The 26,094-nt window shown below is 36.7% G+C and overlaps 1 protein-coding gene across 4 annotated transcripts in view; it reads left to right on the top strand.

Annotated features, from left to right (window-relative positions):
- CHN1 (chimerin 1) overlaps positions 1 to 26,094 on the top strand; it is a 193,039-nt gene that overhangs the window by 115,721 nt on the left and 51,224 nt on the right. For 3 of the 4 annotated variants that reach the window (XM_032479723.1, XM_032479724.1, XM_032479725.1), the window contains one exon: positions 8,515 to 8,803. In XM_032479723.1, the coding sequence (XP_032335614.1) occupies positions 8,515 to 8,803 (289 nt within the window). Of the gene's footprint in view, positions 1 to 8,514; positions 8,804 to 10,771; positions 10,850 to 26,094 lie in introns of those variants that run through there. The other variant, XM_006174761.3, reaches the window with a different exon arrangement.

The following is a 26,094-nucleotide window of genomic DNA, read 5'->3' as shown; positions in this document are numbered from 1 at the left end:
CTGTGACATCCATTGACTTACCCCTGGCATTCTGTATAATGATCATTGGTTACTAAGAGATTGTGATAGAAATGAGGAAGTTGGGGGTTGGCAAGAGTGAGTGGGTACAGGAAGAGATGAACAGGAAAGGGATTTTACAAATTTAGAGATGCAAGATACCATCACTATAATTGTATACAAAAGAGATTTTACCAGTGAATAATCTTCTCTGTGAACTGAAGGGACTTTTGGGACCTCTTGAAGACCGGTTAGTGTGGTGGAACAGTCATCAAGACTGGCCCCACTTATGAAGTCTTTGCTTGGGTTTGGCAGTTCTGTTAACTGGTATCCTAAAGACATAAAGGAACTCATCCACCAGTGTGTAATTAGGAAAGAGTCACTGGATTTCATGGAAGTGAAATTCTAATACATACAGTTCTGTTGTTAGGGATGGGCATTTGTTAATGGAGGTAAAATTCTAGGGATTTCTTGAAGGGATCGATATTTTAAAATGTTAAATTGCTACTACTAAATGCAGTATCTGTAAAATCAAAACAAAAACAAAAAATAAAAATACCCCAAATTAACATTATCAGTCATTGACTTCTAAAGACTTCTTTTGAAAAGAAGCTATAACTTTATATCAAGAATGTCCTTCTGTTGTCTTTAATTTAAAACAGCCTGTCTGGATAGAGTATCCTCACTATATTTTTTCTTATTCTCAGCACTGCATGGTTGTCATACCACTGGTTTTTGACATTTATTGTTAATGTAGAGAAATCTAAACAGTCTTGTTTTTCCTCCTGTGTGAACTGTTTCCTCTGCCTGGTTATCTGAAAAAGTCTGTTTATTCTTCAAATTTAGTAATTTCAACTAGTATATGTTTTAATGTTGATAGATCTTTAATAAACTTATCCATTAAACAGTGTGCTCTTTCATTCTTGAGATTTAGTTCTTTCTTTTCTTCCTGGATTATTTCCCAAATTATATTTGTGAGTAATTTTTCTGTTCTATTTGTTGGCATCTGAACTTGAGAGGCATTTTTTTATGTTATACTGTCTTGGTCTTCTGTGTTTGTTATCTACCCTATAATTGGTATACTCTTTTATTTCTCCTCTGCATTCAGTGTGCTTATTCAAGCCAGTTTTTTTTTTTTTCAGTCTTGTTGGTCCTATTCCCTACCATTTCTAGTTATTTATTAGATATATGGTAATATTATTGGATACTCAGTTTGTTTCTCTTAGCTCTATAATCTCCCTTTTCCCCTCATTCTTTTAAAAACTCATCATTGAATTCTATTTTTAAGTTTATATTCTAAAATTATGTGTAAAGCACTTACAGGGAATCTGTTTCTGATTGCTTTTTCTTCCAGGCAAAGGTCTTGGCTTTCATTTGGATGCTGTATTCTTTACTTTTATTCTTTAAACAAGTGTATTATAAAATAAAACATACAGGAAACTGTATAAAGCTTACATGTCTAGTATTAAAAATAGATTACATTTAAATATATATGAACCTATATAGTCCCTACCACCACGTCAAGGTATATTAACGGTAGTCCAGAAGTTCCCCCATGTTTCCCTTTCTTATCATTGTCTCCGCCTTCCATACTGTAGTTAACTACAGACTCACTTCACATAATCTTTTTCATGCTTTTCTTTATGGTCTTAACATCCATATGTACATTCCTATATAATGCAGCTGGAGTTTGCCTACCTTAGGACTATTTTGTATAATTGAACCACACTGTGTATACTCTTTCATGACTTGTTCTTTTTTCCAAACATTGTATTTTGAAAGTTCACCCATATTGTTGCATGTATCTGTTTTCCTTGCTATATAGTATTTTATTGTGTTAGGGTTCCCCAGAGAAACAGAACCAATAGGATGTGTGTATACATAGAAAGATATTCACTGCAAAGAATCAGTTCACGTGATTGTGGAGGCTGGCAAGTCTAAATCTACAGCATGGGTCCGCAGACCTGAGACTTAGGAGAGCTGATGGTGCAAAGTCCAAAGGCTGCTAGAGAGTTCCCTCCTGCTCAGGAAGGCCAGTCATTTTGTTCTGCTCAGGTTTTCAAGTGATTGGATGATACCCACCCAATTATGGTGAGCAAATTGCTTTACTCAAAGTTCACAGATTTAAATGTTAATCTCATCTGAAAACACCCTTCTAGTTGACATAGAAAAGTAACCATCACAGTATATGTACCACAATTTTTTTACTCTACTGGGAATTTATGTGGTTTCTAGGTTTTGGCATTCTGAACATTGCTCTTGCATTGTTCTCTGTATGTGTGTGTGTGTGTGTGTGTGTGTGTGTGTGTGTATGTGTGTGTCCCCGTCCATCCTAGTGCACATAAATCACTCATATTGTCCAGAATATTACCTAGGAATAAGATTGCTCTGTCATAGATTTGCATATATTCAACTTTACTAGATAATTTAAAACCATTTTGTAAAACAGTATGCCATGTGTTGGTTATGTTAGCTGCTCTATATCCTGCCAGTGCTTGGTATTGTCAGACTTGTAAAATTTTGCCGTTCTGAAGATTTAGTTTGTATTTACTGCAGTACTCTGAGCACCTTTTAGCCTTTTGACGTGGGCCTATTTTTGTCCATTATGTAAATTTATGTTCTTCAATTATGATACATTTTCTTGAAGTATATTTTAGATTTCTTCCCCTTCTATTTTCTCTTTTCTCTTTCTTCAGACCTCCTATTATTTAGATGTTGGACTTCCTGGGTTGATTCTCCATCTTATTTTTTTCTCTTATTCATCTTTCTGTCTTTTTGCTCTTCTTAAATATTTTCTCAACTATCTTTCATTTCTTTAAAATTTTTGTTTATGCTGTGTTTCCTTCTTATTTTTCTATGTATTTTATGTTCCATTTCTATAGCATCTTAATGTTTCTTGCTAAGTCCTATTCAGGAATAGAAATAGGAGATATCCTACTTTTGTTTCTTTGAGCATATTGATAATTAAAAAGTATTCTCATCTCCTCCCATGATTCTGCTTGTTTATTTGTCTTTGTCCTTCATGAGAGAAACTTTCCTCAGATTCCAGGTGATGGTTGGCCGACTGCACATATTTAACTTTATTTGGCACTAAAAAGCTGACCTGTGGTTCTGAGAGCTTGAGGCAAGCCTCCCAATTATAGGATGAATTCTCTATACTTAAGTCATTTCAGTTAGGCTTATCAGACTTTCCAGAGAAGAATCTTCTACTCTTCCTGTAAGGAAAAGTACAAATAAGCCTTCTGAGAACCTGGTAGTGAAGAGAGATGAAGTCTCAATCTTCAGTACTGAAAACTTTTACTTAGTTTTCAGGATGGTACCTCTGCCTTCAACTCGGATAGTGTTCCTCAGTCCAAAATCTCCTTTATTCACTGTCCAGATAACAGAACTCAAGTCTTCCTCTACAGTCGGGGAAGGGGTTGCACTGGGGACAGGATTGGGGAGTGGGGGGAGGAATGTCTAATTGCTTCTTAGACAGACCTTCTGTAACTGATTCCTTCCATATCAGTTCCACTTTCCAGAGCTGCCTGGTGCCACCTGTGAAGGTTTTGTTAGGCACATTGGTTTGCTTCTTTCTTGAAGATGATTTATTTTGCCAAGGGAATATCTTCTTGAGTTCACATATTTTAATATTTTGACCCATCTTGCCATCCAAAATTATATACCAAGATAGACAAAAGTAGTGTCCTAACAAGAATTTTAGATGGAGAAGGTATTTTGAAATTATATATAGCTGTATTCTCTCTCTCTTAGCCTTTCTTAGTTAATCAATCTAAATTCATATCTCGTATTTAAGTGAATGCCTCATCATTTTGTCCCTTTTTTAACCCTTCTTCCAAAAGGTATGTTTATGATTAGAAGAATTTATGAGATAGTTGTATTTCACCACTAGATTAGCTTCTTTGACTCTGATAAACAATACACAAGTATATAGTTATGATACAGAAAATTGTTTTAGTATGTTGGTTTCTGGAAATAGTTCTAACATTTTATTGTTAACTTAGGCAAGTGTGTTGTATATCTGTTGTTTTCTGTTTCTTAACAGAAAACATCTGTTAGCTTGCAGCTTTCCTTTGAAGAGATCCTTCCAAATACTTTGGCCTCAAATCAGAACTAATCCTTGGTTTTAGAAAAAGTAAAGTAAAATCCCAAGGACTCTTCTCTGTACATATTTTCATCACTTTGTACCTCTAGACTGAATTTTTTATGAGTATGATTTACTTGCTAAAAAATAGAAAGGATGGTATTAAGGGTTTTGTTAACTTTTTAAAGCTAGATGTTACAATTATGTATTTTGAGATTCATCTGAATGCAGCTGGGCACAGCATTAAACAGTTTTTCAAAACATGAAAACCCAAACTTGGAATCACTGGAGAAAAAGACATTCTTTCTAGAAAGTAGTAATTATGTACAATAGTAGCAGTTCCGAGGAGACTATCCCAGCCTTTGTTTTCTGTTTGTTAACTACTGTACCACTGGGGAGAAAGTGAATTTTCATCTTGTTGAACTCTATCTAGGTGTGGGTTGGGCCTATACAGTTTCAAGCATGTTTGTCAAAAAGTGAATAGCTATTAAAAAGTAAGAGCACAAGCAGATAATAAATGTAAGAAAAGATGTAAAGAAGAGTTTCCTATAAAAAGGAAGGGAAAATGGTTTAACTTTAATGGTTTTTACAAATCAGTACCCTGCAATCGAGAGTTCAGTAGTTGTCGCTAGGTCCATTTACTGTGTCCTGCTTCAGTATGTTTCCTGACCTTTCTCCTTTGGAATCAGAGACCTAACTCCCAAGGCCCAATGGAAGGACTCGCCTTGCCTCTCTGCTCCTGCTGTGCGCTCTGTTGTAGTTCCACTCAGCTCACCACATGGTATAAATGTACTCAGGGACATCCAGGAGGAAAACTCACAAAGAACTCCCCCTTGCCTTTCATTGACTATAAAATCAACCAGAACAGAGATGTTCCTGTACAACCAGTGTTACCAGTTATTTCTTAAACTGCCTTCAATGCATATTTATCAAATGTCTTTTGTATTTTACTTTATTGTTTGATAACTCATTCTGTCATTCTCTGCAGAGGTCTAAGGTGACAAAGGAGAAATGGGCTGCTATTTATTGAACCTACTACATACAGCTGACCCTTGAACAGTGTGGTAGTTAGGGCAGCTACCCTCTGTACAGTGGAAAGTCCACGTGTAACCTGTAATTGGCCCTCTGTATCCACTTTTCTGGGTCCACCTATTCAACCAACCACAGATAGTGTAGTGCTGTAGTGTTTATTGTTGAAAATACCCCACATCTCTAAATGGACCAGTGCAGTTTAAACCTGTGTTGCTCAGGGATCAGCTGTACTTAGCTTTGACTTAAATATTCTTATGTAATCCTCACAGACATGTAATGTTATTACTGTACAAGGTAGTGTTATTCCTGTTTCCTAGATGCAGAATCTGAAGAATGATTTTTCCCAAATCACCCAGCTAAGAAGTGGGAGATCGAGGATTTAAACTTAATTTGTCTGATGCCAAAGCCTAAGGTTTCCTGCTAAACCCACAGGACTAAGGACTTGCCTGCCTCTGGCCAAACCCTGTTTCAAGACTGCAGGGGTCTTTTGTACTTGGCCATAAACATTAGCTCTGAGATCTCATGCAGGCTTAAGTGCAGAAGTTCGAATGTTGTTAAGCAGTGAGTTTCTTGGTTTTCATAGTGTGAGGGAGGTACTGGATTTACTTGGTTTCATGTATCACTGTATAGAAATGTGACTTTTCTGTATGTGAACAAGATTATACACATTATTATAATCATTTTTTTTAGAAATCAATCTAAAGGTGTACTTTTTGAAATTTAACGTTTCATCTTGTCTTTGTATTGACTTGTTTTTATGTTTGTCTATTTCCCATTGAGGTTATCAAGGGAAAAGAAACTTTATTTTGAACTGCCTAATATTTAACGGTTCCTGGGTGTCTTGTTAAATGTTTGTTGTTTAAATGACAATCTGTGAGTGATAAACTTTTATAAGGAAGGATTCTTTCTTTGCTTTTAGATTGGGGACCTCCTTTTTATGGCTCTTTTTTGTAGAACAGACACACTTAGTCCCCACCTTAATCAAAGATTTTCCATCGTGCCTTTCAGATCAAGGAAGCGGAGAAGTCTCTGTCAGTCTGTAGAGTGATGATGCTATTTTTTTATGTAGCTTCCAAAATAAAAGAGGGATATCTAGAGTAGGCAAACAGAGCTTATACTCTCGTTGGTAAAAATAATGCAGTTTTTCTTAAAAATTCAATCATAATTCTAAGATGGAAAATCATTTTCTTATCATTTGAGATTAAGTCTTGATCAACCCATATTATGAGTCATTTTTGTTACCTGATCAGCTCCCTTAAGGCTGGAAGCTTGATTGAACTGGAAGTCTCGGGCTCAAGTACAAGCTGAGGAGGAACTGGGCAGCAGCATACCTGGGGCCTCTTAAGATCACTGCACTGAGAAAGAGAAACGGACAAACTTACTTGTGCTTTTTCGCCCAGTAACCTAGAGGTAGCCAGGAAACCTTCTTCTCTTTGGATGGCGTGGAAATAGCTCCATTGTAAAGTGCCAAGAAGTCTAACCTTAGATTTCTGCTCTTTGGATCTAACTATCCCAATGCAGGTGAGGCCAGTTCAGCCATCTTCCCTTCTTCCCTCTGCTCCCGTATGTCTCAGAATTCAGAAGACAGTTGAGTGACAGATGCCTGTCACCATTGCTTAGTCTTTGTTTTAAATGCCATACCCATTGTGGAAATGCCAATTATAAAATCTTAAGCCCCTGCCAGAGTAAAATGGTGTAATACCTTATTGAAATGGTTCTGAATACAACTGACCTATAAAGGAATTTAATGTTCAACAGTGCTGTGAGTGTTTGTTGCTGTAAGAACCTTACAAAAATCATAAAGTGGCTTTCTGTGTTTATTTCTTCAAAAACAGATGATGAATATTAGTGAAAAGCAAATAATAAAAGCAGCATATTAAACTGAAAAAAACTTTTATATTTCACTTTGGTGTAGAAATTTTACCTTACAACTTTTTAGACTTACATTATAATGAAAATTTACTTGGGAGAAATATGTCTTTAATATTAGAGGAAAATGAGAATGGGAAAATAGAATTTTATGAATCGTTCTCTTGAGTATAAATCAAAATTTAATTGCTTTTAAAGAACCAAAAGGCAGATAAATTTTATTTTAAAAAAAGGACCAGCATGGATAGAGTATTGGGTTCTAGATGAAATAATTATTAAAGTCCAACTTGAACTACAGAAACAGAGATACTTCAGGCCATTATAAAAATTTTTTTTGTTTCCTTTTTAAAGGGTACATTTAAAGTGAAATCTTAAGTTTCTAACTCCCGTCTTCCTGGAATATAACTGTACCAGAATAGTATTGTTGCATAAGTTTGTAGTCCTATTTAAACCTTAAACAGCTATTAATTATTTTAGTTCATCTCTGTTCTGTGTCTTTTTAACAGTGAAATTAAATATATCCTTTCTGATTTGTTTAGTTTTAAATTAGGCTCATGCAGGCCAGCCTTCCAGAGACCGTGATGCTGGCTCTTGGTGCCTTTTGGCATCAGCTTTTATTAAAGTCAGTGCGTGTCCTTGCCTTTGTCATCTTGCAAGGACACTGATGCTAGACATGCCAACTTGGACCCATTTCTGAGGTTTGCTACAGGAAGCAAAATACTGAAATTATCAGAAAAGTAAACCATTCTCCAGTTTTTTCTTTTAAATGTTACTGAAACATGACTCAAAAGTGAGAACAGAATTTCAAGAGTCTGATAGTTCATGATTTACATGCTCTCTCTCTCTCTCTATATATATATGTATATATGTGTGTATATATCAAAAGCACTTCTTGCCCAGACTCAACAAGCAGACAGAACAATGACTGTATAAAAGGGAAGAGCAGGTCCTTGACCCATGGCTAGAAAGAGCAAAAGTGTGTTTCTGTGCCATCCTGCCCTATTCTGTGACTCAGGTTTTAGAATCGGCTCTGCTTCAAATGATTACTGGCATCACACTCAGGTGAGCCCTAAGTGGGGATTTCCCATTAAAAGACATGAGTGCTGGGCTCTGAAATATGTTATACATTGAATACTTTTATTTGACCAGCTTGAAGAGAACTGCTAATATAGAAATTTCATATGTCATGTAGTTGACCAGTTGAATATGGAGTGTGTTTAACAGGATATGAGGTTTATTCTCCCCTGTTTTTCCTATAGGCATAATGAAGTGGCTTAAAAAGAGAAATAAGAATAAATTTTTCCTTCTACAGTAGGCGTGCTTTTGGATAGTTATCCCTAGCTGTTGCAAGTTCATTCTTTGTGTTCAAAAGTTTAATTTTCCATATTCCAGACGATTCACAGAGATTAGCCACAGTTTATTTAAACAAACAAAGAAGATACACACAAAGTAGTAGTATTAAATTTTTTTTTTCAGAAAGAATTCACTTGCTTACTTTTCTTAAAAACATCTTTCCCATTTCATTGAGGCAGATTTGGAAGTCAAACCAGAAACTTCAGGCTCTACTACGATGGAAAGCACTTTGTTGGGGAGAAGCGCTTTGAGTCCATCCACGATCTGGTGACTGATGGATTGATTACTCTCTATATTGAAACCAAGGCAGCAGAATACATTGCCAAGATGACGATAAACCCAATTTATGAGCACATAGGATACACAACCTTAAACAGAGAGCCAGCATACCAAAAACATATGCCAGTCCTGAAAGAGACACATGATGAGAAAGATTCTACAGGCCAGGATGGGGTGTCAGAGAAAAGGGTAAGCTACCATGAAACCACACTTTATCTTCTTCTGTTTGGGGTCCTTTTGAGAAAACCATTATTGCCAGAAGAGGTTGGTGCTCCACAGTGCTCTGGGAAGGATGTGCATTTGCCTTGATGTCTGGTTTCTGTGATACTGCATATATCTAGTTCTTGTTCAGTTAAAATATGTCAGGTATGTTTTATATCCCTGGTTATTTCCTATTTTAACAGTTTCACAGTTTTCAAAATATGCTGGAAAAATGGCCCCTGTTGATAAAGTTTAAGGGTTTTGGTCAAAGCATAACTTATAGCAGCTATGTTACATTAAAAATTGAGGGGATCACATTATCTATCAAAATTCTTTTCCCTTAAAGATAATTTACTTTATAAAAAATTCTGTTCTTTAGCAAATTAATATATATCTGTATTCTTAAATACACTTGATTAAATTTAGTCTATCAATAACTGTTATACGATTTTGAGAACCAGTCAGTCATGAGTAACCAGAAGATTTATCTCTATGGATTTAAGAAGTAATTGAATCAGGAAAATTTACTTTTCTTTAATTGTAAAAGACGATTTAAGTTTTCCGCTGTCATATTTTAGTTGCAATATATTTAAGGTTAACATCAGAAGTTTTAATTCCTTGGCATTAGGATTATTTTGCTTTGAAAATTATCCCTAGGCCCCCCCCTCATCCCCCAAGAAAAAGAGTGAGAATTTCCTCATGTTTTATATTGTGTGGGACTTAGTTGGGAGTTTTATGTGTTCTAATTGTAATTTTGTTAATTATCATATTTTTGAGTGTCTTCAGTTGCTATTTTAAAGAAATACGGTATTGCATAGTGGTTTAAGCTTGATTCTGTCACCAAATAGACTTATGTGCAGATTCCTCCATTTTACCAGTTGAGTGAACTTTGGCAAATTACTTAAATTCTCTGCACTTCAATGTTCTTATTTGTAAAATTGTAATAATAATCAACTTTTGAGGACTGATTGAATGAGATAGTATGTATAAAATAATCAGACAGGGCTTAGCACTCAGTATGAGTTTGGTGGTATGAGTTTGGTGACAGTCATATTACCTCAAGGCAGCATCCTAAAATACTTCCAGTTATCTTAGAGTATTTAGTACAGAATAGGAATTTCAAATGTTCTTGCCCAGCCCAAATTTTAGTCTCTAGTAGATCTTACTTACAGTAGCATTTTGTGGCTCCAGAGAAACCAACATTTTAAATTATAGACTGTAGCAAGTGGTTTTTCATATAGTCTTATTTGTTAGGAACCACATATCTTTTTTGGAAGTAACCATAATTTAGAATCCTAAATGCATACTGTATTTAATATTGTCTTTTTCACTCTAGTTCCCATTTTCTCACTTTTGGTTTTGTTTTGTTTTTTTCATTCATGGCATTTTCTAGTAATGCTTGCATTTAAATATCTAATACTGATATCACATTTTATGAAGATGTGCTAGAGTATTCTAAGTTAACATTTATGAAAGATTCTTAAAATATGTACCTATGAGTCTTTCAGATTTCATCAGCTTCGTGATAACCTTTGCTAATGTGTTCTACATATGCTGTACTACGTGAAGGGACTAGAGCTAAAGATATTTTGCTATTTAGCCTTGGGTTAGTCCTTTTGCTTGACAGGGCCTTGGTTGTCCCTCTTACAAAATGAAAATAATGTTCACAGAGGCAAGAGACTAAGGTAGACAGAGCATAGAGGACGCTTTTAGCTCTAGGATCCGTGATTCCCTTTGTATTCAGGCAACATTACCTGTTACATTACCTGCACTTTTCTGTGCTGAAGGCCAGTGACAGCAACCTAGGGTGAAAGAGCTGGCCCTGGGAGGTGTCCATTTCAGCAGACCTTGATTAAGAGTCATCTTAAAAACTGCTCTTTGCTTTAAACTGCATGCATCTTAAATCTAGTTGGCTTAAAATCTACTCACTCAAAACTAGATTTATTTTATTTACAGGTGTCATCCAACAGGACAGGGATGATGACCTGTTCAACAGCTTGAAACATTGATTCCCTGTCACAGTGGATGACATTTGTAAGTAAAGACAATCATGTTTAACTGATATGAAATACTTACTGACACAAGTGTGCTTTAATAACCATTTCACTGGGTCCTGAATAGCTAAATCCCCTGTTGTCCATGACTCCTTTTCTTCAGAGGCAAGAAGTGTTGGCTTTGCAGGAGCTTTAGTGCTGCTGTGGAAAGGATATTAGCATTGGAATTAAGAGCTAGGTCCTCCTGCAGGCATTGATTTTATGTGTCACTTTGGGCAAGCCTTTTCACTTCTCTGAGACTGTTTCCCACCTTTCATAGGAGGGCTTCCAGAGTCTGGTTTGTATAGTCCATGACCCTTCAGGGAGTGCAGGTGTTGTAAGAGAGAGAACACAGCACGAGAAAGAGCACTGAAGTGGGGTCTGAAAAGATGAGATCTGTTTTTGGCTTATCCACTAACCAACTGTATGACCTTGAGCAATCCCCTAGGCTGTCTGGACTTCACTTTCTTCATATATAAGACGGGGTTTTCTACAAAACATTAATTTCACAGGATTTTATTAAATACTTACTGCAAAAAGGGTCCTGTGCTCAAATAGTTTTGATAAAAATGAATTAAAAAAAAACAACCATTTCTTTTCTTTAGGCTTCTCAGCTTTGCTAACTCCTCATATGCATTATGACTCTCAAGATTGCTGCTGGGGGACAGGATATAGCTCAATGCACAAGGTCCTAGGTTCAATTCCCAGTACCTCCTCTAAAAAATAAATAAACCTAATCCCCCCCAAATAAATATAAAAGTAATATATTAAAAAAGAATGCTCCAAACTTACCTGCATCACCCCACCCCTATTCAGAACATTTTAGGAAAATAATGTTTCATTAAACCCACTTTAGGGAATTTTGAACTGGGTGATCTCTTAAGGTCTTCCCTTGTTCTAAAATTGAAGGATGAGAATTCTACACTTTTGTTTGTTTGTTTGTTTGTTTGTTTTTCAGTTCTTAAGGTGTAAGTTGAGCCTTTGAGCTTTTGTGGAAGGTTGGCAGGATGGTCATAAAGCTTTTTGCCACAGGAAGTGAATCCTGAAGATTCTTTGTTGTCCCTAGGAAATCTGGTGGCGTCTGGTGAGGGGGAAAATTTTTTTCCAAGTGATGTCTGTGTCATTTCTTTTCATTAACTGTTTAAGTCACTTCCTCAGCTCAGATAGCAATTAGAAACTTAAAAAATAAATATTTTTTAAAATGTCGAGAGACATTTAATCATGAAGTTGTAGCATGTTGAAAAGCCAGACTTCCTTCTCTTCTAGAACGGCTTAACTCTAGCGCTCCAGATTGGCCAAGAGCCCAACTTTCATTAGTTACTTTTTAAAAATTTATCTTGCAACTGTATTTGAATGGTTTCTTCTTCCAAATAGTGACTATAGTACAGTTGGTGAGGCAGATACTGGACCGAGGGCAGAATGCACTTGTTTCTATGGTACTTTTACACTAATCAGTAGTGTAATTTTGTCTTTGAAAACTATGCTTTTGAAAATGTCTCGTATAATTGTTAATTATATAAACTATCAAATAAAATATATAATTTACATTTCAGGAACCATACTATGAGTTAGAACTCTGACTCTAGCCAGAACATCCTTATTTTCAGATTTAGCCCTCTGAGCCCCAAACCTGTCTCACATGTCAGGATGACCTGTGATGACAAGGGTGGGCAGAATCAACTTACTGGTATTCTGGAACTTCACCAGCCTACATAACCTACATGTGTCTGAGTGTGGATATATTTTTTGTTGTTGTTGTTCTTTGGAATGAGTGCAGTTCTTGGCATATTGTCATATTAATTGATTCTTTAGGAATTTACTTTATATTTAAATTTCATTTTTCAAAGACATCTTTGGGGATCACCAGACGCATCCATATTGAAAAGCCTTGTGAAACTTGAAGTTGAAGTGCAAGCCGTGTTGAACTACTGGAATTCTTTGGGTACCTCCATAAAGTGACAGGGGTCTTTGTCCCCTGGAAAAGCAGAAGGAGCTGGTCTGCTCACTGTCTTAGCCTCCCACAAAGCAACTCTTGTAAACATTTTTACTTTGCTTAGAAATATATATAGCACATTTTCTGTATGCATATAATCTCAGTGTGGAGGTCAGCAAGAAGACCATACTCAATCATTATAAAAGCATCGATACTAGGGAGCAGGTAGCATGAAGCAATCCTCAGGAAGCTGTGTTTGCTGACTTGATTTGTGCTTTCTCCGTCTTTGGGCCTGGTGTTTTTCTCCTTCTTTGTTCCTCCCCACACTGTGCTCCTCTTGTCCTCCTTGCCTCTGCCTTTATCCGCATCCATCCCTCCTGACCACTGGTCAAGTTTACATGCTGAGTTCTCTCTGCGGCTTGTTCTAGGTTGGGATCAGTTGTTCAGGGGCAAACGGGCCCTCAGAGAACTGCCAGGTGTGCATAGGGTCACTTATTTATATTAAAAAATCAATTTAGTAGTTTATGAGGAAGGCTACAACTTCCATACAGAACTTCTAATAGTTTGTCCTCGTCTGTCAACATCATTCTTAAAAAATCAAGTACAGTTTAAAAAAAAAAAACAACCTACGTAATGTAAGTATATATTTGTCTGTGTGGTCTCAGCAAGGCCTTAACTTCCCTGAGTCTCAGTTTGCCTCAGTCTCTAAAGTAAGGACTATGGATTCCACTGAACTGGTGGTTATGAGTGCTAATGAGGTTCTGTAAAGTGGCCTTCCTTGTATGTGATGCGTTACCACACTCTAGATCAGAGCGATCACCAGCCGGATGCCCATTCATGGTCTCAGTGCTGTTCCTCTGCCTTTACGAGAAACAGCATGTTCGGGTTTCTCTTCTGATCCGTTTTTCAGTGCTTCAGCTGCCCTCTGAGTTCACAAGATAACATCAAAAGTCTCCTACTTGCTTCATCAAAAAGTGGAATCTCTTAATAACACTGTGATACTTCTAATTGTGGTCAATCAGGGAACATGTGTCTTTGCCCAATAACGTGCTAATGACTTTTAAGGCTGAAATATGTTATTTTCCTGTGGTATCTACATTTTAGTATCGACCAGAATTTTAACTCCAGTTTCCCTGAATGTAAGACAAGAAAGGCCCCTGCTTCTCCGCCTAGCGGTGGACCGTTACTGCTCCTGCACTCCATGCTGGGCCCTTAGGCTCCCTCGGATTTCCCCTAACTTCTGAGTCTGCTTGTTCTCTCAACTCCAGCTGGGTAAACCCTCTCCATCCTTTGCCTGAATGTTCACACTTTATTTTCTAAATAGTCTTTCATGAGCTATCTATATAAGTAAATTCTTCTTGTTACTCAAAAGTTGCCTCGGAACTTAAACAAGTTAAGAGCGCAGCAGAGTGTCGTCCGCATTCTTCTTTGGTCTTCATGAACTGACTCATCTCCTATCAAAATTAATTGCATTTAAATCAGTCTCCTATCTGTAAGGAGACAGGGTAGGTTCTGAAAATAATAAAAGATGTACAAGATTTAAGCCCTGCATCAGAGAACTTACATTTTAATATTTTTATTATTTCCACCCTATTAACACTTAGACGCTTGATGGCAAGAGGCAGGGTGCCTATAATTTGCGTCGTATTAGGTGTTCAGCAGACTTTAAGTTGGACGTACTCTGATTTGAGCTTGCTGCTGTAATAGCCCAGCAGATCACAGGGAACACTTTTTTAGACAAGAACATTAGTTTTTCAGACTCATGGATCAGAAATTAATATGATATTCTGGCATCTACCCCAGTTTCAAGTCTTTAATCCCTCAGTATTCTTTCACTTCTGACTCCCCACCTTGAGTTTTATATAAACTGTTGTTGACTAAATAAACAAATAAATTACTATATTATATGAATTCAACCAAGTTCAAGGCCCTAATATTCAGTCCTAAGACTGGAGAAGAAAAGTCCCACTTGACCTGATACTCTGTTTTTCCCTTTAAGAACTCAGAATCTTTAGAATGTCCCTGTGAGGTAGGGCCAGTCCTCACTCCACAGCTAAAGCATCTGAGTTACAGAAAAATTGTCTTTGTGACATGAAATAGTTTGTGGAGGGTGGTGGATAAATGCACCTCTTTAGGGATATGCTCAAAGAAGCTGCGGGGGCTTGGGTGGGGGCCTCTCCTCCCAACGCTGTCATGTGTCAGGACAACCTAGAGCCCACCAGAGCATCTCATGCTTGTGATGATTAATGAAAACTCAAACAGGGTCCAGGAAGTTATTTGTGTGAATCTCTCCTTCCATCTTATCACCCACAGAAAGGATTAGTAATTGAAAGCCATTAGGGAAAAACCAGATGGAAAGAGGAAGATGGAAGATAAACATGAGTTCCCCAGCTCCAAAGAACCAGGCCAGCGGAAGACCAAATTGTAATTTTCCAGGCCAGCTGCAGTTTTGGAAGATTTCTGTATATGGGCCAATTAAATAAATAAAATACCTCTTAAATTACTGGTTTGTGGATCGGAAAAGGAAGCTATTAGAAATTCTTTCACAATTGCTCTTTCAGAGCCTTTAGCATTTTGGTGGGGAAATAATCAGTGGTGGCAAGATCCCCATCCTTTAACTTAATGAAACAGAAATCAACTCCGGTGGCTTTAGGAGGGTAGTGGCATTTGTGGTCCAAAGCAAGTCGAGACTATCAGGCAGTAATCTGGCCTTCCCATGTTGCTCACAAACTAACCCTGTGGGCAGTGCTAAAAGAATTAGCTCTTCAGTTTTAGTAAACTCTTAACCTCTCAGAGACTGGTAAGTCATAGCCACACCCTAAGCCTTTCCTTCAGTTATGAAAACAGTTGTTTTTATATGGCCTCATAAATTAGTTCTTAACTCTTCTTAGGTTTCCTTCAAGTTACCATGACTGATCAAAAATGCTCAAACCTGAGCATTATATTGCAATAATTAGATTCTTTCGATAATATAGATGTCTCTAATGGCTACTACTCATGTCCTTCTTTGTATGTCTCCTTTTAAGTTTATTGCTGCTGCATTATTTTCACTGTGGTTTGTTCAGTAACTTGAATAAATCAGCCCTGTTACCCTCTATTGCCTTAGCTCCTAAAACCATCCAGTGAAAATCCACTACCGCTGTAGGTTGGCTGAGGATCTATTTTATATTATTAAATTTTGCACCTCATACAACTTAAACATCTTCCTGCAGCTTGTACTTACCTACCAGCAATGTTTGATAAAAGGTCACCTTTACTATAAAACTTCCCTTCAAAAGCGGAAGCTTTTATACAAGCTGCAGATTGTTTAGCACCTTTTTAAGAGATTTACAACTCCCATCCCTTCTCCCACTCAACAGGAAGGGATCCCTGTTGTGGGTAGAGTTTGCGTAGTAACTTCAGAATGACTTTGGGCTACTGCCCAGGTTCATAGTGAGGAAAAAAACTGTGGTGCCCTGTCCCTTGAGAAGCTTCTGTTTTCTCTTGTAATGGGGGAAGCTCTACCAGTGAGCCCGTATCTCTTTATAGGCTCGTTTACTGAGAATTTTTTATAAATGCACTTTAGTGGGGTATCATTTACATACAGTGAAATCACACAATTACATGTAAGTTTGATGAGCTTTGACAAACGTATGCACTTGTGAAACCACCACCTTCAATCAAATATAGAACATTTCAATACTCCAGAAAGTTCCCTAGTGCCCCTTTGTAGACAATCCCACCCCTACCCCCTGCCTAGGGCAACCACTGATTAGATTTCCATCAGGACAAGAAATTTTTTTTAAATAGTTGATAAGACTGGTGACATCCTATTTAATGTTTTAGTTTTCTACATTTATAGCACTCCTTACCTCCATCTTTTTCCTTTGTCTTTATGATCAACACAGCACCTTATTATCTTTAAATACCTATCTTCCTTATCTCTGATTTTAGATGTAAAATTTCTCAGGTCGTGTGTTTTTAGGGAAATGAGAGCAATAGAGGAATTGTTGGTATGTAGTAGTGATTGCAGGGCTCTGTAACTTGTTGAAGTTACAGCCTATCATTATGGACTCTTCACTTTTTAACCTGTAATAAAGACTTTGATAAATATGGGTGCCTAATGAGAGTGGATTCTTAGGTAGAGAGAGGAAGGTCTTCTCTGCCCTGCTGGGGTCTTGGACCTGAGCCAGCAGCGCTCAGCAAGCCCTCCTTTAACCACTGGCTGCCCCCACTGCTGCTCCTCTCTGGCCTGCGAAGTTTCTACAGCAGGTGTTTGTCACGGTCAAGTTGATGGGGTGGTAGAGGGTCCCCTGCTCTCTGACTGTGAGCTGCCCCACATGGTTCCAGGTATCACAGTGTGAAAAACTACCATTTCTTCTTCCTGCTCCCCATCTACTCCAAGGAGAGAAGGCGTCCTTTGTGGCAGTGGTGTGATTCCAGAATTCCCTAGGCAACACCACCAGTGCACTTTTTTCGGCTTATCAGAACCACTAAGGCATTTTAGTTTCTCTTCCTACAATCCCTGACAGCATGCAGGTATAGCCCACTCAGGAGTCCGCAGACTAGAGTTCTCCACCCAGTACCAGGTGACGAATGACATTCTCCTGTGTGACCAGCTCCCAGGGGAGGACCCCGGGGCCTATAAAATTCCTGGAGAAATGGTTATAACTTTTCTCCTGTCTCCCTCAGAAAAGCCTATTAGAGTATGAGTGAATGAGGGGAATGTTAATATAAGCAGAACCTTGACTTCACTCTGATTGCTTAAAATCGGTTAAATCATTTACACATTAATTTTGGTCATTGATGTCTATGCACTTTGACTGAAGTAGGCCCTCTAGTGATCTGGACTTTCCCCTAAGAAGCAGCCCTCAGGGGCTCAAAGACCTCTTCGTGTGACCATCTTGGAACCCCGCATGGTTATTGGCCACATTCCGGAGATCTAGTGTTTCTCAAGACTGGGGGAGAGGTGATATTTGTGAATGGATCTAATCATGTTACCTAAAACTGTCCTTAAATTTTAAAAAATAGATCATGTGTTGATCTATCTAATTAATGAATTTAAGAGTGTTTTCCCCTAGTCTTAAAGAAATACATGTTCTTTATTAAAAAGTTGAAAATATGAAGTAAAAAAAAAGAAAGAAGAGAGATTACTCATAGCCCCACTATCCAAAAGACAACTGTGGTAACGTTTTGATGGATTTATTTCTAGTCTTCCTATGCATAGATTATTTTAAACTTTTATAATTCTGTTATACAAGTAATTCATGTTCATTGCTTACAAAAATAAGAAAACAATGAAAAATAATAACATAAAAATCCCACTAAATCCCACTGTTGATGGAAAACATAACCAATAATATTCTGCTGTTTATCCTTCTAGACTATGTGGTGGGTGGAGGAGGGAGAAGGAGAAAGGTGGGCGGAGAGAGAGAGAGCACATTTCTTCTACATAAAAGTACTTGTAATTTGCTTTACTGACTATTAGGTTATGAAAAATCTTTCCATTTGAATTAATGTATTTCTGTTTTATAATTTTAAATGTTATGTAACATTCTATTGTGTTTTTATACAATAATAATTGAGCCAATCCTTTAATATATTTTTTATTTGATCATTCTATAAATATTTATTGAGTAGCTAATTTGGACTAGTGTGGCCAGTAATGACCAAGATAACCATGGACTTTATCATAAAGCTAATTTTCTGTCTTGTGCACCCATAATGTTAAAAAGAAACTTAAGGATTATCCTCATCAACTTAAATGATGAAGAAACAGGAGTATATAGAAACTCTTTTTGCTAGGAAATCTTTTTCTTAAATAATTGGCAGCCAGTGCTTTTCCCTATAAGCTGTCTGTTTTTATCATAAATCTTCCTTAAGTAATCTTTTTTAAAGAACATTAAGTAAAAATGTTTTGCTTAGTTCAGATTAGGATATGCTGGAGTCATTTTAATAGACTTTTTAAATTCAAAATTTTGTTCATTCTTGCAAAATAGCTTTCTTCCTTCAAATTAAAGATTTGTTTCCAGGATATTTAATGCACTGAAAATCAGTATTCTTTTAGGAATGAGGATAACTAACCAGAAATTTAAGTTAACAAGATAATTAACTTTAAGTTAAAAACATATACAATTGTTTTTCTTGGAATAGTCTGTATCTTTAAAATGTACCAAACTTTTACATGAGAGAAATATTTCTGAATTAGTTCAATGTAGAAAGTTGTGAATTTGCTTCCTTATATGATCATAGCCAAGCTCGTGTACCATTTACAGTTCCCCAGTTCTAAATTAAAACTTTTCGAGAGGAAAGGATTTCCGTAAGTTCCATCTGCAGCGTGCACAGGGGGACTTAGCTGGAACTATTATTTAAACCAGAAATATTTTGCTTCCTTGTGAGCATAACTTTCTAATCACCATTTATTTCTATGTGAATAGTGAATTTTGTTGTTTCCTTTTAGATAAAGCCCCCCCACCACCACCAAAGCCATTGCTTAATTAATGAATATGACAGATACTTTTTTGGAAGCAGTGTTCATAGTTATTGCAAAGGGGCTGATTTTTTTTCATTTTTTAGAAATTCATAGTGATACTGGATTTTAAACAAGTGGTTTTAATTTTTCACTTGGGTTTCATACAAAAATATTCTAAACTTTTAAGCTGAATTAATTTTTTTCTCTCTAGGATAGAATACTTACATAGTAGTGGATCTTTAACATTTCATCTGGTGTGAGCTCGAAAGAAAGAAACTCTGTAGCCCCGTAGGCTAGTGTTGGTCATAGCTTTGGTGTAGTGCGCAGCATCTAATTCAGATGCTCTCCTTATGCTGTTCCTTTTCTCTCTTAATTCCTTATTTTTTGAGATTGGTTCTCCACAAAGATTCATCTTTACTCTCAAATAGAAGCACTTCCAAAGGAGCTTTGACCATCACATATTATCTCCTATTTACTCAGTCATTCCCCCACACACCCCCAAAACAATTTTTTAAATTGGGTGTCTCCTTGAAACAGGAGATTGGGATCTTCATCTTATGGCTTTAATTAGTGATGTCATTTTAAGCATGTCATCAGCCTGCTTGGGCCTCAGCTGTGAAATGATGGGCCCAGCTTCATAGATGACATTCAGTTCCCTCCAGATGTCATGATTCACTACCACAGTTTGCTTTGTTAACCCTCGAGGTTTCTCAGACTTAAGATTCTGTACTCTGAGAACTTTAAGAGGTAAAACAGAGTGAAAACATGCAGATTTAAGCATAGGCTTGACTCCACTTCTGACTAGTCTTTGAACCAGTTGCGTAATTTTTTCTGGCTTCAGGAAATTGAAGGTCTCTTCTTGCTCCCCAGTATAGATCTCTAAAAGTTGTAAAACTAAGAATAATAACAGAAGTAACTAACATTTATTGAGCCTCTTTACATGAGAAAGTCTGCTAAGTACTTCACCAGATTATCCCCTTTAGTCTTTATAGCAATCCTTTTGAGGGTGGGTATGATGATAACCTGTGTATCTTTGGGGCTGATAGGTTTATGGTGAGTTATCAAGGGATTCTTTGAGTGTGTTTTAATAGTACACCCTTTGTTTCTAATCACATAGGACAATTAGACCCTTCCACCAGAGGCCCTTGGTGTCATCATAGAGACTGAACATTGGGCTGTGTTAGTGTTTAGACTGAGTGGATCCCTGTATTTTGAGTAACTGGGTTACTCAAAAGGGAGAAGTTGAACAATCCTGGAGCCTGTTCATTGGGGGTTGAAGCATAGTTCAGATGGGCCTTCACCCATTGAGGCATGCCACTGCAACTCTTCTGCTCAGTTTTTAAAATAAACTCTTATTAAATGTTAAAAGAATAAAAAGATTCTAATTTACAGAATAAGAAAACCTGTGTTTAAAATTTAAATATAAAAAAATGAAACAAACCATCCTTCCCCATAGTGTAGCTTAGTTCTCTAACAGTTGTTTGTGTCAAATGCTGCTCTCCCTTCTTTATCAGGTACCACAGACGTGTACAAATACAGATAGTCTTATTCTTTTCATACGAACAACACAAATAAATTAGAAAGGATTTATACTTATGTGATGGTGAAAATTATACATAAACGTGCAGAGTTGTCAGTAATTCAGCGTTTTTAATCTCAGTATACTTAATAGAATGAGATTTGGATAAATTTCTTTAAAGCTTTTATAACTGAACCACATTAAATGATTAACATAATTTATCTGTGTATTAATGAGATATTGGTAACTAAGATTTATAATAAAGCATGTCACATTATATTTAAGGTAAGTCAACACATTTACATTTTCAATAGTTGACTTAAAATCTGATTAACACTTTGGGTTTTCATCTTTTCAGCCTTCAAAGTGCTCATTAGCATTGCATTGTCAAAGTTAAAACTCACTTAGGTCTTTGAAACTGACAAAAGACCTCTGAGTTGACAGTCACCTCCTAAATAAACAAGATTTTGAAAGCAGTTGAAGTGTCTTTCAAATCAGTACTCTAGAGACTACATGTAAAACTTACTGTAGAGAGTTGATTATAATTTAGAAGCAAAAAGAAAAATGAAGCAAACAAACAAAAAACTCTCTCAGCTTTTTAACACAATTTGAGTTTATCATTTTTCATGGTATCTCAGAAGCAGGGAAACCAATAACAATGAATAAAGATTTGTTTCAGAACTATAAAAGTAAAAAATTAAAGATATTACTAAAATAGTACTTTTGAGAAATAAAATGAAGAAAAAATTTGAAATAGCTTTAATGTAATACAGACTTTTTTATTTTCTGAAGTTCTAAAATATGCTGTCATGAATAGTTTTTTCTTATTAAGTGCCAAATCAGATCAGTGTCTCACCAGTGAAGCTTCATATACAGTAGAGATGCCTGCAGAAATTTTAATTCAGTAAAATCAATATGGGGCCCAGACATCTATCAATAATATATTTGTCTTTCTATGTATGTGTGTGTGGTATGTGTGAGATCTTGTTGCATAGTAAAGCAACTAGTGGATTAGATCATTGATTCTCAAACTTTTTGGACTTCTAACTCCCCTTTATACTTTAAAAATTGTTGAAGAAAAAAAAATTGCTGAAGACCTCAAAGAGCTTTTATTTGTGTGGGTTTTATCTATTTACTCCCTTGGAAATTAAAACAGATTTTAGAAGATACCTATTAATTCAGTTTAAAAACAATAACAAACCCATTACATGTTAACATAATAGCATTATTATTAAGATAACCATATTTTATGAAAATTTAATTAGAAGAGTAGTATTTTTACATTTCTGTAAATCTCTTTAATGTATGTCTTAATATTAAGAAACTGGATTCTCGTAAATGCTTCTACATTCAGTCTGGAGTGATGTGTTATTTTGGTTGCGTTACGTGAAGAAAACCTGACCTCATACAAATATGCGTTTGGTAAAGAGGAGTGGCTTACAGCCTTTTCAGGTCGTTTGGATAAAATATCTTTGACATCACAGCAAAACTAGATGAGTGATAGTTTCTTAAAAATTACTTGCAATGTGGAATCTGAAACCTTATATATAAGCATTTCTTATTCTGTTACACTAAAATCCATCAGTCTGTCTTGAATTCTGAGTGGATCTTTCAGCTCCATGATTCTGTAACATCATGCTTTGGTCATTTGGGAAATACTGGTTCACTTGAGTTACCTAGGTCTTTCAAATATTGACACATTTCTTTATATGATACAAAAAAAAATCACATTTGTTAACATCATCATTGATCATATCAGAAAACTCATGTATGTAGCAGGAGCTGTTAGGTTCAGGATGGCAGACACAAAATTTCCAAAATTCTTACTTTCATTTGAAAGTTTGAATTTTATCACTGACTGTCAGTTGTCTTTCTTGAGGTGGCAGGCTCATTGTGTTCATTTTTAAGAAAATGCCGAGTCTGAATAACCAGGATTTATGTTAGTTGTTCTTCTAAGTAAAAAATGGTATTCCACGGGAATAGCGGCGAGCTCAGCTTGCAAGTCAAACAATACTTTTCCTCAAGAAAATCAACTCTAGAAGGAACCCAGGTATCTCTTACGTCATTTGATAGGAGGCTAACCCTGTCTTTTGGAGAGTTTTCAAATGTAATCTAGAGCAGAAACAACAGAGGGGACAGAGTTAGGAAGAAACTGTCTAAATATGTAACCCACAGTAACTAATTTAATATACTGTTATTCATTAAAAGCTGTACCATTGGTATAAAATAATGCATTAAATTCTGTACTTGGTATCTCAAAGACCGGGTTCTTTTAAAAATGAAAACAACAGAAGCATTATTCAACTGATGACATGGTTTAATATTTCTAACAGTGAAAACTTTTACCAGAGCATCCACTTAAAAAAAATCTACAGCTGATCCTGCAGGAGGAGATATTTTAGGCAAGTTATTTTTTTTAACATCATACTTCTTATTTTAATGTCTTCCTTATTAATTCACACATTTGAAAATAGTTTCATCTTGGAATTTTCAGCAAGTCATAGGCTTGAGTTCATAGGAAGTAAAATAATCAAACTTTAAACTAGGTTTACTAATGGTAAATACTACCAAATCCCCTTTTCCTTCTAACATTTTCTTAAACTCATCAGTACAGAGGGTTTTCATTCATCCATAAATTTTCATGGCACTTTGCACTATTCCTCCAATAATAGTTGTTTTGGTCCTGCATATTAATTTAAACCGTGATTCAACAGTCCTTAGAATTGAAAACTGCAGTTCATGAATCCCAAGCATCCTTTGTATTTCAGGTGGCACCTGTTCTCTTAGCACAACAAATGTTCTCAGTCAGTCTCATCCTTTAGTCAGCTATGTTGCTAAGATACCTGTGTTGTCACATATTTTCTCTTTATCATGTTTTCAGTTCATATTTGCATACATCTTGCCTGTCAAATGAGGAAACAGTATTTAAAATGCTCTTCTTCCTTGTACCTCTGGCCAGCCGTTACGTTTTTAAAAACCAAGCGCTGCAAGGTATTTTAAGAAATGGCCATTTTTTTTGTATTAAATCTATTCTGACTATATCATAAGGGCAGGAAGCTGGGACCATTCAGACAGGCATTTATCTCTGAGTCTGATGAATTTAGCAAGGCTCACAAATGTGCCATGAACTTTGTGTGCTGGTTCCCTCAGCATTAAAACCTGCTTTGTTCCAGGCATTGTGTTAGGTGGTAGGACAGATACCAATGATGTCAGCAGTGTCAACATCACCACCACCACCTAGTCTTTGAGAGCTTTGAGAGCTCTTTGCATGCTGGGTACTGAAGGCACGTGCTGTACATACATTCCATTCCTTATCTCACCCCTGTGAGGTAGCTACTGTCCTCATTCCAATTTTACAGATGAAGAAACTGAGACTTCTCCTAAGATCCTGTAACTGGTAAGTGGAGCTGAGATTCTTTTACAGAGGAGCCAGACTCTTAACCACTGAACTATAAATAACACTGAACTTTAGTTTTTAAAAAAATTCTTTTAATTATTTAAACTCTTTATGAAAAGGGTGATTAGGCAGGTAGAGGAGGAGAGTTTATCAACAGCAGCTCTCTCTCTGCATTATTTCCGATAAAAAAACTATAAGGTGTTCAGGAAAGTTCCCTGTGGTTAGGACACTAGATAGGCTTTGGAAGACACATCCACCTTGGAAGGAGGGAGCAAGAGAGAGCTGGGATGGAGAGTATAGAAGTCGCCTGTTAGAGTCTCAGAAGGACCAGGAAAGCAGGAAGTGGCTTGGAAGGCGGGCATAGACAAATTTCATGAATTAATTCAACCTTTGTTAGAAAATGTGATTGTTAGGATTAAAATGGGATTAAAAATCCATTACCCACACAATACTTAACCCAATTATTAATTCGTTAAATATATATCCATTCATTTAATATTTGGTCCTTTTGAAAACAGCATAGGACCCTGTTCTCTGGTATTTGCCAGATTCACTAATGCCTGGGACATAGTAGATACTCAATAAAATATTTGTTGAATGAAAATTATTTAAGAGAGTCTGTGTTGTACATACGTACATTAACCATTTCTGTATTTTCTCCTAATGAATTTGTGGGCTATGTGAAGTATTTACACTTTTTCAGGCCACATGTTCAGACCCCCAAATTCTTTTAAAAGTAAAATGCATCTTAATTACTTAATTACTCATTGCATTGGCCATTCTAGAATCTCTGTTATAAATATAAGCCTTAGTTAATTGTTTGCCTATGAGATTGTAATGGCTTTCCACCTTGTAAATTATGTATGTCTGTTTGGTGAATTTTAATGGAAAGCTTAATTACCTATTTCTAAAGACAGCTTAATTAGCTGCTCAGAGACCCCTCTCAATTCATTGGTTTGAAAGGTAGTTTTATTGATTTGTTTTTATTTAAAAAACAGGAAAAGCCAGTGCAAAAGCAGAAACAGGCATCCTGCTCAGTAACTTTCCTTGAAGCCCTGGCATACATTTGACAAAGGATCTGCATGTAACTAAGCATCATGTCACTTTACCCACTACCATTCAAACTAATGAAAAGGGCTTTTAAAATGCCAGAAATTAATCACCAGGGCTGACCTTACTTCTCTCTATGTTGTAAACTACTTGCTGGGCTTAGAGCTGAATTGGAGATGGTCATTTTCAGCTGTGAATGTGTCTGCTTGCGCTGGTTCTGGGTCTTTGTACTCCTGGGTCGTTCTCCTCACGTGTAGAGTGACCTTATCTCCAGGTCCCAGGGACGCACAGGAGAGTGGGCAGAGGATAGGGTGTGAAGTCCGAAAGTCTGGGTTCCCATAGTTGCTCTTTTGCTTACCCATTTCTGCCCCTGATCAAATACCTTAACATTGCTGCACTGCCGTAATGAAAGACAGGAATGTGAGGATCTGATGAGATGGTACATGTGATAAAACACTTTTTAGAATCTAAAATGCTGTGTAAATAAGTGCTCCTGATTTGGAGGCAGTGTAAGAGTTAGGCCTGGATTTTTTTTAAAACTAAACAGGCAGAATAATTCAGTAATTAAAGTCACTGGAAAATAAGACTAGAACAGGATTATTGAGCCATTTACTTCACAGATTACTCCTTGCCGTGCACCTCGGTGATGGAATCAGGCCTGCTGCTGGAGGGGGTTTTGTAAGACTCCTTAAGTTACCCAGACCTGCTCTCCTGAAACTGGATGATGCGTGTGCTGCTGCTAGGCAGGGACATGCTAGACCTAAAGAAAACTGTGACACTGCTTCCCAGAGCATCAGTTTGACTCAGTAGTCATTGATGGAAAGCATTTTCATATCACACATTTCTATATGGGTGTATTTGGGGGAGCTTGGACCACCCCTGGATCCCTGCACATC

This window comes from Camelus ferus, chromosome 5, assembly GCF_009834535.1.
Source record: "Camelus ferus isolate YT-003-E chromosome 5, BCGSAC_Cfer_1.0, whole genome shotgun sequence".
In the NCBI taxonomy this organism is placed as follows: domain Eukaryota; kingdom Metazoa; phylum Chordata; class Mammalia; order Artiodactyla; family Camelidae; genus Camelus; species Camelus ferus.
The sequence above is the reverse complement of the archived record's forward strand: the minus strand, read 5'-3'. Positions and strand labels throughout refer to the sequence as shown.